Genomic DNA, 12,518 nt, shown 5'->3' with positions numbered 1-12,518 from the left:
ATTGTAAAGAAATTCATTTGTGTCATCTCAATAATCTTTCCTCTTCCATGTGCCATCATTTCCTCTCCAGCTCCTGCCTGTCACAGTCATCTGCCCCCCCAACTGTGTGCAGACAGAACATTCTTCATCCCATTATTATCTGTTTCCCCTGTCCAGATGTGTATTAGCTTGAATGTACTCAGGTGTTTTACTTACCTTTAGCATTGCTTCCCTTTAGACTTGTCTGTAAATGTGATTACCTGAAACTGTCTTATTAAAATAAATAATTGTCCCTTTCTGTCCAATTTTGTTTCCAGGTGCCTTTTTCCATTATCTGTTAAACCTCTTGATGTCCTGGTTTATAATTTCCTGACTTCAATGTACATCGATCTGCACTAAGTTTAAATTAAGAATTTTATCAAATGTAGCATTTCTCATTTTTCCATTCAACATTTTGTTGTATCAAGATCTTTTGCAATCAAAGGAAGGTAGTTAGTACAGTCGGTGAATTTGCACACAGCCTTTCCCCTCCAGGGAAACTTTTTAGCCTTTCGAAGCTAACTGCATTTCACTTTGTCAGCCTTGAATTAAAGGATGCAATACATGTTCACATTGCCAATTTCCTGTTTCATAAGGTCAGTCCATCCTTTCCTTAACACTCTTTCCTGTCATGTGCTTTAACTGCAGATCCCTCCTCTCTTGTCAGAATTACAGAAAATTCTTGGGGGAAAGATGGCCTTTCCCTTCCATAGAATAACCTCCTCTTCATACTGTCCATCTGTACAGAGTCTGCTGCCTGGGCATTTATGCTACATGAAGGACGGTACCAAAATGGATAAAAAGGGGATACAATATACTGAGCTATACTTAAATAGTCAACACAAACAGGATGAAACTATTCCTTACAATGACAACACAGAGCAGATGGCTCACTTGGATCATTTGGCTGTTTTTAAAAGCAAAATAAAGTGATGACAGGATGCTCATTGTTATTAACCTCAATGTTCTCAGCCATTTCATATCCATTGCATTTATAAAGCACATTCTTTTCTTTCTCTCTCCTCTTTAAATTATGTTCAACTTCTTTCCAACTATACAATTGAACTTTTTACGTCTTTGCCATATTCTGCATTGTGATCTCCATCTCTGTTCTGAGCATTGTCTCCAGTATCTATTCCATCTTCAATGTGACTTTTTTCATGCTTTGACCAACAAGACCTTCCATGTTCTTTTTGGCACAAAGAAGCTCAGCTGTGGTCTCTTCTGACACTACATGTGTGTCATCTTGGCCCTTCTGTTGATATTCCTACTTATTAGTTGACTTTGTGTTCCTGTTTTCCTTATATTCATGGATATTGAAGGAGTGGACCTAACTGCAAGATTATAATGAGCGTGGAGTAGCAGGCAGATGGCTTTGACATATACTCACTGAGAAAACTGAAGCAAAACAAACAGAGAATCCTGAGAAATGACACAGGCAATGTGAAAAGAATCAACAGTAAAAAATATCAGAACAACTGAAAACTGGGAGTAGATATGCTGAGGGAAATTATTACTAGGGCTGGGGGAGTCAATTTGTTATTGTCGCATTAACTCGTTAATTATTTAACACAGATAAATATTTTATCGCGCATTAACGCAGGTTTTATATATATATATATATATATATATATTTTTTTTTTTTTTTTTTTTAATTTAAAAGATAAAATAAATTGGGGTTTTGTGCCTTTAATGGATATGACAGTTAAGAGAGACAGGAAAGCAGGGGGCAAAGAGAGGGGGAACGACACGCAGCACAGGGCCGTCCGCTCAACCCACTACGCCACGGACCACCCTTGATTTATTATTTATTTTATTATTGTAAAAGTCTGTTGCTGTCTGCTGTGGAACCGGAAAATAAAGTAATCGGCGGATCCACCAAACTTGGAGAAGGGTACGGAACGTTTACTCGGCCATTTTCATTTTAAAGTTCTTCCAGACGGCGGAGTCGACAGAACCAAAGTCATCTGTAAACACTGCCAAGTTGAATTGTCTTCTCACCATAGTAGTTCCAGTCTAAAATATCACTTTAAGGCAAAACACACAACTGATAGCAGCAAGTCATTCAACGAAACAGACAGTGGAGCGAGGCTTCTACATAAAAACTGCATAAAGATGCTGATGTTAAAAGTGTGTTTGCACAACAAATGTTATGGCACTTTCATTCATATGGCAGTACATTTAAAATAAAACAAATGCTAAAAGCTATACACTACTTTTAATTCATTTTTGGATTTTGCATACAAATGCGATTAATCGTGATTAATCAGGGAAATCATGTGATTAAATAGATTAAAAATTTTAATCATTTCCCAGCCCTAATTATTACACATGAACAGCATGTGAGGCAATCAGCAAAGGAACCCAGGTGTGACAGGGAATCCGTAAAGTAGCAGAAGAGAACAAAAGATCAGATTCCTGTTTACCAAAGTAAAACAGGAAGTAACTAGAACTAGGAAACATAACACAAAAGTCCAAAGATCATGACCATCTTCATTTCTAAGAGATGTTTCTTGAAATTCTGTTTTCTCCGTGTCTCCAAGTTGTGATTATTTTCATTTTCATTATGCTGAATATTGTGAAAATATCCCCTTCCTGTTCCTTCAGGTGTCCATAACATAAGAATCACCAGAATATCATCTCTGACTCGTTGCTTAATTTTGCCGATATGCACTGATGTAGGGAGGGAGGGCACCTAATTTGTCACTTGTTAATACAATAGCATGTTTCTTTGAGATATTGTGGTTTATTATCAGTATTTCAGTTCTGAATGTTGGCAGACTGACAACTGAACCACGATTACCAGTTACCTACCTGCTTTGGCTGGATACTTTGTAGTACATGTTGTGCATCATACTGGACGTTTCTTCATAGTTATGCTGCGGAAAAAGGCTAACCAGTCTTTCCAAAATGTATATATTGGCCTTTTATATTTTCAATGGGCTTTGACTCTTGAGCTTAATTTTTCTATCTCTAGAGCTCGGCGAAGGCAACTGCACAAGGATTAGGAGAGTTTGAAGTTTACCTGAGCTGATGGTGTAAAGTATAGGCGGCAGCTTTCCGAGCTGAGAATAAGGGTACGTGTGACAAGCATCACAGTATTTTTCTGAAAGAAAACCTATCAATACTTCTCTTCATCTTGAATAATCAGCAGCTAGCTAGTTTTAGTTTGACCAGTTGCAAGCATGTGTTGTTCTCAGAGAGTAGCCTATGATACACAGTTTCAAATGCACACACATGACGCTGAAAGAATCAGTGGGTTGTGACCGTGATATTCTTCTATGACTGTGAGGGTGAAAAGTACACGAGTTAGATATGACAGTTAGATATGAAAGGGTTGGGGGATGGTGGGTAGGATGTCAATGAGACTCATAGCCTTGTGCATGTCAACTCGTGCTGACGTTGTGGTGCTACGACTACATGCAAACAACCCAGCTATTCAGTAAAATGGTACCAAAAACCTTTGAATAGAATATAATAGAATAGAAAAATACTTTAAATTAAAAATACATTAAAAATACTTTATTAGTACTTTATTGATAGTTCTGAATAATTCACTGTCTTTCCTTGACAATGGAGTGTTCCAAACTCCCAGCTTACGTGCTGCATTCATTGTATCTCAGAAGTGGGATGTCAGAAATAATTTTTTTTTTTGTCTATTTGGCTGCCTCCAAATGAGTTTTTTGGCTTTGCTATTGACAACAATTGCTTATTAACAGTTGTATAAGTCCCTAAATAAGTTAAATGAATGTGCTCAGTTATTTCTTAACTTTGGAAACTACTTTGCAGTTTGTTGCAAAATGTTTACTTTAAACTGATAATGTATTACTGACATAATTATTTTAAAGAGGTTTAACAAAAAGAATGACAGGATGAAATGCTTTAAGCTCAAGAAAAAAACATAAATGTAGTACAGTGCAAATGAGAGTAGGATAAATTACTAAGACATTAGAATAAGAAGACACAGAAGACTCATTTTATTTATTTATTTTATTTTATTAAAAAGAGCAGATTATATGAATTTGTTTTTCACAGCTCTCTCTCAAAGTTAAGATTGAACCTGCAACATTTATTATTTACACATATTGTGAGTATATCAGAGTCTATTTCGGCATTTATACATTTACAGAGACACATTGATATTCAGAATTTAACTTGTGAATATACACTTTCTTCTGTCCTCAACTCTTTCTTCTTCTTTCCTCTTGTAGCTTTCCCTCCAGAGAAATGCAACGCAACGTAGTTCAGATCACGTCCACCTTCAGTCTGTGCAGCAGATTAAATTTCATTTTAACTTCTTATTGTTACATCCAGCTGTAAGTAAATATTTCAGTGCAACAGGAAGGTGATTTCATATCATTACTTACTAAATCATCTTCTGGTTGGATCGAGTTGTCATGTCTTCCTTGTGAATACCTGTTTTCTCTCCCTGATAAATAATAAAATGAGAGTGTCATGTATTCATTCTGACTTTTCAGAGATGATTCAAAGCTGACTCAAAGTATAATTTAAAGCAGTCCATGAAGGATTCAAATGTTATGAAAGAAACTTAAAATAAACATGAAAATGGGGATTCAAATTGAGTCGATAAATTTAGTGACAATATGTTATACATCTACTAATATCTGTAATTTCATTCATCCATCCATTTTGTATACCGCTGAATCCGTCGGTCGGGTCGCGGGGTAGCTGGAGCCTATCCCAGCGGTCAATGGGCGAGAGGCGGGGTACACACTGGACAGGCCGCCAGTCCATCACAGGGCCACACAGAGACAAACGAGACAAACAACCAGACACACGCTCACACTCACTCCTAAGGACAGTTTTAGAGTCAGCAATTAACCAAACATGCATGTTTTTGGACAGTGGGAGGAAGCCGGAGTACCCGGAGAGGTGACGATGCTAACCACCGTGCAGCCCTAATTTTATTCAATAACACTAAATTGTGGTTTGTTCTGTCTTGACTACCTTGAATAAAGTATTAAATTATTGATTTCAGTGAACAACACTTACCTTTATATTTTCCACATGCTGCTCTTGTTGTTTCATAACAGATGAAAAAAACATTTACAATCACAGAAAAGCCGAAGCAGATTGTTATGATCACCAGCATGTTGAATTCAGAACTTGTTTGCTCTGGAAAACAAAGAAAAGTACATTTCATTTACTCTGAAAATGTTTTTTACAGACATTATATCATTGGAAGTTTTTTAATAATACCTCCAGTATTATGCAGGAAAAAAATCATACCGGTTTCTGGTTTAGCCCCATTTCCAAAAAGTATCTCTCCACATGTGGCCACAGCACAGTAGTAAGTCCCAGCATCAGAGGAGCTGATGCTCTTAGAGAAGTGATACACACATCTCCTCTGAGTGGCAGCTCTCTTGTCACATTCATTACGTCTGTTTCCATCAGTGTAGATGATGTGTGGATGAGATTTATTTGATGCAGCTCTGAACCAGAACACACTGAGATCTCCTGAACACGTCTTGTTCTCAGAGTCAGAGAGGACTGAACACTGCAGACTCACTGAGTCTCCTGGACCAGCTGGATCTGATACTGCCGGCTGCTGGACAACTGTGTAGTTTGATGTTCTCTCAGAGTTTCCTGTATGATACAGAACACATTAGAACATTTTAGTTGCTGTGATATATAAAGACACTTATAATAACTTCTGATTGTTTCCAGTTTGTTTTAACAAAGTCGGGCATGTAAAATTTGCAGGACGTCACAGTTTGCATCTTACGTATTGTTCCACTGACAAAAGCTATGTACACTATAAAACTTACATCTAAATATATAAATACTTGTATAATCTTATATAACAAAATTAATTAAGTATAGTTGCAAACGTGTTTTTTGAAAGTAATTTAAAAAAAAACAGAAATAGTTGCATATATAGTTTAAAAAGTTAAATAGACAACATAATTACCTTTTAATGACAAATAAGTCCCACTCCAAGTATAAGCAGCATATTTAATAAACCCACAGTGATACATTCCTTCATCTTCTTTACTTGTCCTCAAAATTGTCAGAGTGTTATTTTTCCCATTGTTTGTTGTCTTCAGCTTTGAGGCAGAAAACCCTGGTCCATATTTTGGGTCTACATCTTTCCACAGCAAAACAACAGATTTCAGAGTATCTCCTGCACTCTGCTTGTACCAGTGAAGTTTTCCAGTACTCGTGTCACCATGTAAAACACATGTCAAAGTCGCAGGTTCCCTGAGCTGAACTGTGACCACTGGAACCAGTGAATCTGCATGGAAGAGAAAGAAGGTATAAGTAAAACTATAAAAGAATAACTCAAATCTAAAACACATTAAAAAAAGGGTGAATGAACCATCACAAGTCATGCTGATACTTCAATAAGAGAATATCACATTTCTGTTCCTGTATATAGCACTTACATCCTCGATGAAGAAGAAGCAGTGTAACCCATACCAGAATCATTTTGACACTGTCTTCATTAGAAGACCAGCTTTTTAAGTGACAAAGGGAGGTGTGGTTATCGAGAGCATCAGATTCAACTGATTGGTTATCTCAGAATATACAATCAAAGTGCATTTCCTGCCACATCTTTGGGTCTATGTGTACATGTATGTGTGTGTGTGTGTGTGTTTCTTGGTTGTTAAACAGTTTTAATTAAGGTTCTGTAGATGTAGGATCTTGCTCCCAAGGATTTACTGTGAGTCTGACAAGAGAGGAGAGGTCTGTAGTCAAATCAAATGACAGGAAAGAGCAGGGCTTTCAAGTCTCACGCAATGAGCGTGAAACCAGGGGCACCGCCAGAAATTTTGGGCCCCATGAAAGATTTTAATTTTGGGCCCCCTACCCCCCCACTTAGCCTACCTGACTTTCCGTTGCCTATTCATTGAACATGTGACTTTGTGTGACTTTAAATTAATTTATAAACTTTATAATACCCAAGTACCCAGTGCTTGAAGTGTAGAACAAGAAGGGCAGGAACCATTGTCTGACAACACAATCCAAAAATAAGTGCAGGAACCCTGATTTTCCAACAATAGGCTACCATCAGTACCAAATCAGTACAAATCCAGTTCAAATTCTTTAATGGAAAACTCGACAGTTGTTGTATTGCCTGCACACATTTTAAAATGTTTGTTTTGAAATAGTAGTAAAAAAATGTCCAGACTGGTTAGTAAGCCTATTAAGTACTGATAGCAGCAAAATACTAAATACAAGGATTTCCAACTTTTGCTCAACTCACTCTATGTGTGTGTGCGTGTGCGAGTGAGTGAGTGAGTGAGTGAGAGAGAGAGAGAGATTGTGAAGCGATGTCTGAACTGAGGGAAGTCGCATTTTGAGAAGTCACCAGTCGATAGCAGCAAATGAGTTAGAAAGGAAACTAGGCCTAAATTTGAATGAAAGGGGGACGGGCAGTGCGTGGAAAAGATAAAGCAGACAGAGCCTATTTTATGCGACTGGGAGGGAGGCGGAGCACAGGGCTTTTAAATGTGATGTGGGTTCGCAGCGTTTCGAAATCCAAGTCAAAAGTTAGGAAAAGTGAGTCTTTTAAAAGTCGCTGGACTCGGAGGGGACTGCACAGAACAGAGAGCGCGCCACCTTGCTCACACAGGCTCCACACACCTCACTCGACGCATCGCGTCTAAAGTCATAACCCATTGGGGGAAGTCATGTGCTTTGGCAGGCTCAAAAAACAATCTTGCGTCATTGATAACACACACAAGAATTGGCCAACCATTCATGTCCACAGCGCAACTAAATAACCAATCTTCCAGATCAACCAGCATCAACAAAAGCACCACAAACATGAACATGGTCAAACATGATCTGGCTACCCACAGCATACGAATAATTAAATGAATCTTACCTTAAAGCAGAATGACTGAGTATGTTTTTCATGCCAGCTAGATCCATTAATATCCCAGGGTGGTTACAGTGTAGTTCTAGGCTAGCCTCAGACATTTCTTTCTCCCTGTGTCGTTGCAACAGGGAACTTGCCGATGCTAGTTATTTCAGACTGCTTTCACAGTTTTCAAACTACTTGCCACCCATCTGCTGTTGAATATTTGCACAATGGAGCGATGGTGGTTGAATTCGGTGCTAACTGTAGTTCTCTAAACTCATTCTTTTGGAGGCTAGAATTAATCCAAGAATTCCACATGTTAGCCTACCGCTCTCGTTCAGGGGAGCAGTGCACATTCGTTCAAAGCATCGCGCGTTGCAGAACTGGACCGTACCATTTGGCAAGAGGAGGAGGGGCAAATGACAGTATGATAAAGAAGTAAAGAAAAAGTTATGGAAATCTACAACCATATTTAATTAGGTCATTTTCAAGGATCATTTTTCTTTGTAATTTATTAGAAAATTCTAAGAATGGGCAACAATATTAATATTATATTATCATCTGCCCTTCGAGGGCCCCTGGGCCCTGGTTGGGCCCTTAGAATCGTTACCACTTTTCCCCGCCTGGCGGCGCCCCTGCGTGAAACACACGCATTTCAACAAGTTCACATGCTCACACGCCACACATGCCATTTCTCACGCTGAGAAAGGATCAACTTCGTCGCACAGAAATTCTAATGGCCTATCCTATAAACGAATCAATGGCAGGTTACTGTGCGCTCGTACAGCTCAGAACTATAGCTCTGGTACACCTGTCTTGATTTAGCAACCCATCGGCAAATCACAAAATAGAATTTCTCAGCCAATCAGAAAACAGAATTTCTTGTTGCCGGGTGAGGTCTGAAATAGCTTTCAGCTGCAAGCACGCGTGCAGAAGTTGTGGACAAGCTGGAGGTGGAAGAGAACCGTCAGGATCATCAGCAGGTCATATCTTCATTTATTTTAATCTTTTATTAGTTACTATAGTTTTCCTACTCTTTGTAAAAGACCAATACCTGCCGATTAAAGTGTTCGTTGGAGTAGTAGGCCTAAATATTCAGCACACACCCTTTGACATGAGCAACTTAATGAAAAATGAAAAATATGTAGGAGTGTAATTAGGCTTCCGTGGTTAATTTTTTTCAAAGGTGACTGGTATGAGCAGATTCCCAAGGCTATCTACAATTGCCAAACTGGTATTAGTTCTGCCACACTGAAATGCTGATGCAGAGAGGGTTTTTTCCATGGTGGGGCTCAATAAAACCAAGACCAGGAACATGTTGGCTCTGAATGGAACTCTGTCATCCATCATGACTGTGAAAATGGCTGACATTGAGCCACAGTGCTTTAAATGGGAGCCCCCAATATCAGTCATCAAGCATCAAAATCTGCCACAAACACTTACAACAACACTCATAAAAAAATATTTGTTTGTTAAGACTTTGCATACCTAAAACAATTTATTTTAAAATATAGCAGAATTTAGTGTAAAAGTGAAGATTTGTGATTTTGGTATAAATAAAACAATTTCTTTGTTCTTTAAGTAGCTAGTTTATGGCGATGGGATACTGCAAGGGACCACACACCCCCCAAAAAAATGCCCGAATCTCACTCCAAGCAAACTTGAAAACTTGAGAGCCCTGAAAGAGTGTTAAGGAAAGGATGGACTGACCTTATGAGACAGCAAATTTTGCAATTTGAACATATATTGCATAATTTTATTCAAGGCTGACAAAGTGAAATGCAGTTAGCTTCAAAAGACTAAAAAGTTTCTCTGGAGGGGAAAGGCTGTGTGCAAATTCACCGGCTGTACTAACTACCTTCTTTTTTTTTTTTTTTAATAATATTTTTATTAAGTTTTTCAACATGAATACAAACAAACAACAAAGTAAAACAACATGGCCACGAGAAACAAACAAACAACACATGTCTTGTGATAAACTCATACATCAGCATACTGTGAGAGTATCACTGGGAGGATGTGGGAACAAAGTACACACACATATGTACATTCACACACAAGGAAGGAAACGCTCAGTCCTATTACAAATGACAGCGATGTAGCAAATACACAGTAGGGCAACAATGAAAGTAACAGTCTATTTAGAGAGGAAATACTATTTTAAAGAATCAATAAATCATAAAATAAATCATAACTAAACTTATATCCAGTCATATCACCCAAAAACATCAGTTGTCCAGTTTTCCTCATTACCATCTATCATCTCTTTTAATACAATGGTTGTGAGCCTTTTACCTATATTTTTAAAGAAAGGGGTCCAAATCCTACCAAAGTCATCAATCTTACATTGGTACCTGTACGTCAGGTATTCCATTGATAGTAAGTCAAATATCATTTTGTGCCATCCTTTAATTGTAGGTGGAGCATTATCAATCCATTTAAGCAATATATTTTTACGAGCAGCAAATGTGAGAATACTGAACAGTCTTCTGTGATGAGACCCTTTAATATGACGACTCGGCAAGCCAAGAAGCAAAACCTGAGGATCAGCATCAAGCTGGACATTGAAAATCAAGTTAAGTTTGCCAACAATCTTACCCCAGTATTCCTCAATATGAATACATGTCCACATACAGTGCTTATAACTTCCTACCTCTACTTGACATTTGGAACATTTTTCAGACAAACTTGAGTTCATCCTGTGCCTAAGCTGTGGTGTAATCTGCAGGCGATGTTTAAATATTCTAAACTGAGTCTCTCTGGTTCTGTTACATATAGAAATCTCTCTAGCTAACCTCCACAATTCCAACCATGTAGATTCATCTATTCTAAGATCAAAATCAGAATTCCATTTGCATCGAAGATGCTCTAAGTCCACATTGCTAACAGAGATGAGCATAGCATATCCCCGGCCAAGAATTGCTTTCTTGCCACGATCAAGAAGCAACCGTTCTATCTGTAAAGTCTGACGGTCAAAGTCATATCTGCTCTGATTCTGGATGAAGCTGCGGCATTGCAGATACCTGAAGAAGTGGTTGCTAGGAAGATCATATTTCTGTCGAATTTGTTCAAATGTAAGCATCACTCCTTTATCAAATAAATGTCCCAGAGTTAAGATCCCCTTCTCCTCCCATATCCTAAACCCCATGTCTGAGTGGGCTGGAGCAAAATCCATGTTCTGGTATATCGGAGCTAGCGAGGACAATATTCTAGAATGACCCTCCAGCTTTCTTATTGCTTGCCAGGCTCTTAGAGTTGTTGACATTAAAATGTTTCTGTCTTCAGCTACCTTCATTTTCTTTTAGTCCAAAGAAAATAAAAGACTCAAGAGGCCATTACCCGCATTCGCCGTTTCCAGATCTAGCCATACCGATTCTGGATCATTGTTATTCCAATCTGCTATGTATCGAAGCTGTGCAGCCAGCTGATAAAGCCTAATATTAGGGATGGCTAAACCTCCCTGCTCCACAGACATATGCAGCTTAGCCATTTTTAGTCGTGGTTTTTTCCTGTTCCAGATAAATGAACTGATCCAGCCATTTACTCTTCAAATTGTTTTATTACTAAGTAAGATGGGGACCATTTGAAAGTGATAAAGAAGTGTTGGTAGAATCTTCATTTTAAATAAAGCTATTTTACCCATCATTGACAGTGGAAGCGATAACCATCTGTCCAGGTCATCACATATATGTTTTAACAGAGGTTCAAAGTTCGCCTTATACATTGCATCTAATGATGGGGTGATAGAAACCCCCAGATAGGTAAAGCCTGCAGGGGACCATTTAAAAGGACAAGAGTTAGGCTGGGACGAATTACCCAATGGCATAATTTCAGACTTAGAAAAATTAATCTTATATCCTGAGAATTTACTAAACTGATTTATCACCTCCAAAACAGCTGGTATAGATTTTGTTGGATTAGTTATGAAAAGCAGTATATCATCAGCATATAAGGCTATTTTCTGATTTTTCTCCCTGACTAAAATTCCAGTGATATCTGGACTATTCCTTATAGCTTCTGCAAGGGGCTCGATCGCCATGGCAAACAACAGTGGGGATAAGGGGCACCCCTGCCTAGTTCCCCTACCCAGAGGAAAGTAAGAAGAAAGCTGGCCATTTATCCGAACAGCAGCCAGTGGTTTGTTATATAACAACCTAACCCAGCTGCTGAAAATATCACCAAGCCCAAAGGCACTCAAGGTGGAAAAAAGAAATTGCCATTCAACCCTGTCAAAGGCTTTTTCAGCATCTAGACTTATTACCATGCTGGACAACTTCTGTTGACACGCAAGCTGAATTATATTCAACAACCTCCTCATATTATTACAGGAGTTTCTGCCAATTATGAACCCTGACTGATCTGTGTTCATAATGGAGGGCAAGACCTTCTCAAGACGCCGCGCTAATATTTTAGACAATATTTTAGACAATATTTAATATTTTAGACAATATTTTAAAATCAACATTTATGGTCGATAAGAGGGACATTCATTGGCTGGTTTTCCCTTTTTTAGTATGAGGCTAATATTAGCTTCTGTTAGAGATCTTGGCAGAGAGCATCTAATAAATGATTCGTTTAGCATCTCCAAAAGGGGATCGATAAGTTCTGCTTTAAAATGTCTATAGAACTCACTGCTAAGGCCGTCTGGGCCTGGAGATTTCCCTGATTGTAG

The 12,518-nt window shown here is 38.4% G+C and overlaps 1 protein-coding gene across 1 annotated transcript; it reads right to left on the bottom strand.

Moving 5' to 3' along the window:
* Positions 1-4,161: 4,161 nt before the first annotated feature.
* On the bottom strand, positions 4,162-6,468 carry LOC142397175 (uncharacterized). Its single transcript, XM_075480518.1, has 6 exons — positions 6,426-6,468; positions 5,951-6,274; positions 5,269-5,625; positions 5,032-5,154; positions 4,386-4,447; positions 4,162-4,284 (listed from the first exon to the last, which is right to left on the bottom strand). Exons 1-6 carry the CDS (start codon positions 6,466-6,468, stop codon positions 4,162-4,164), a joined length of 1,032 nt encoding a protein of 343 aa, XP_075336633.1.
* Positions 6,469-12,518: the final 6,050 nt, after the last annotated feature.

Source organism: Odontesthes bonariensis, chromosome 13 (genome assembly GCF_027942865.1).
Source record: "Odontesthes bonariensis isolate fOdoBon6 chromosome 13, fOdoBon6.hap1, whole genome shotgun sequence".
In the NCBI taxonomy this organism is placed as follows: Eukaryota; Metazoa; Chordata; class Actinopteri; order Atheriniformes; family Atherinopsidae; genus Odontesthes; species Odontesthes bonariensis.
The sequence above is the reverse complement of the archived record's forward strand: the minus strand, read 5'-3'. Positions and strand labels throughout refer to the sequence as shown.

Bases quoted from the DNA above. Each gene is read 5' to 3' on its own strand.
- LOC142397175 (XM_075480518.1), bottom strand. From the start codon at position 6,468: ATGATTCTGGTATGGGTTACACTGCTTCTTCTTCATCGAGGAT. The intron at 5,626-5,950 runs GTAATTATGTTG...TGTATCATACAG, and splicing joins GACTTATTTGTCATTAAAAG to GAAACTCTGAGAGAACATCA. The intron at 4,285-4,385 runs GTAAGTAATGAT...TCTGCTGCACAG, and splicing joins TCCAACCAGAAGATGATTTA to ACTGAAGGTGGACGTGATCT.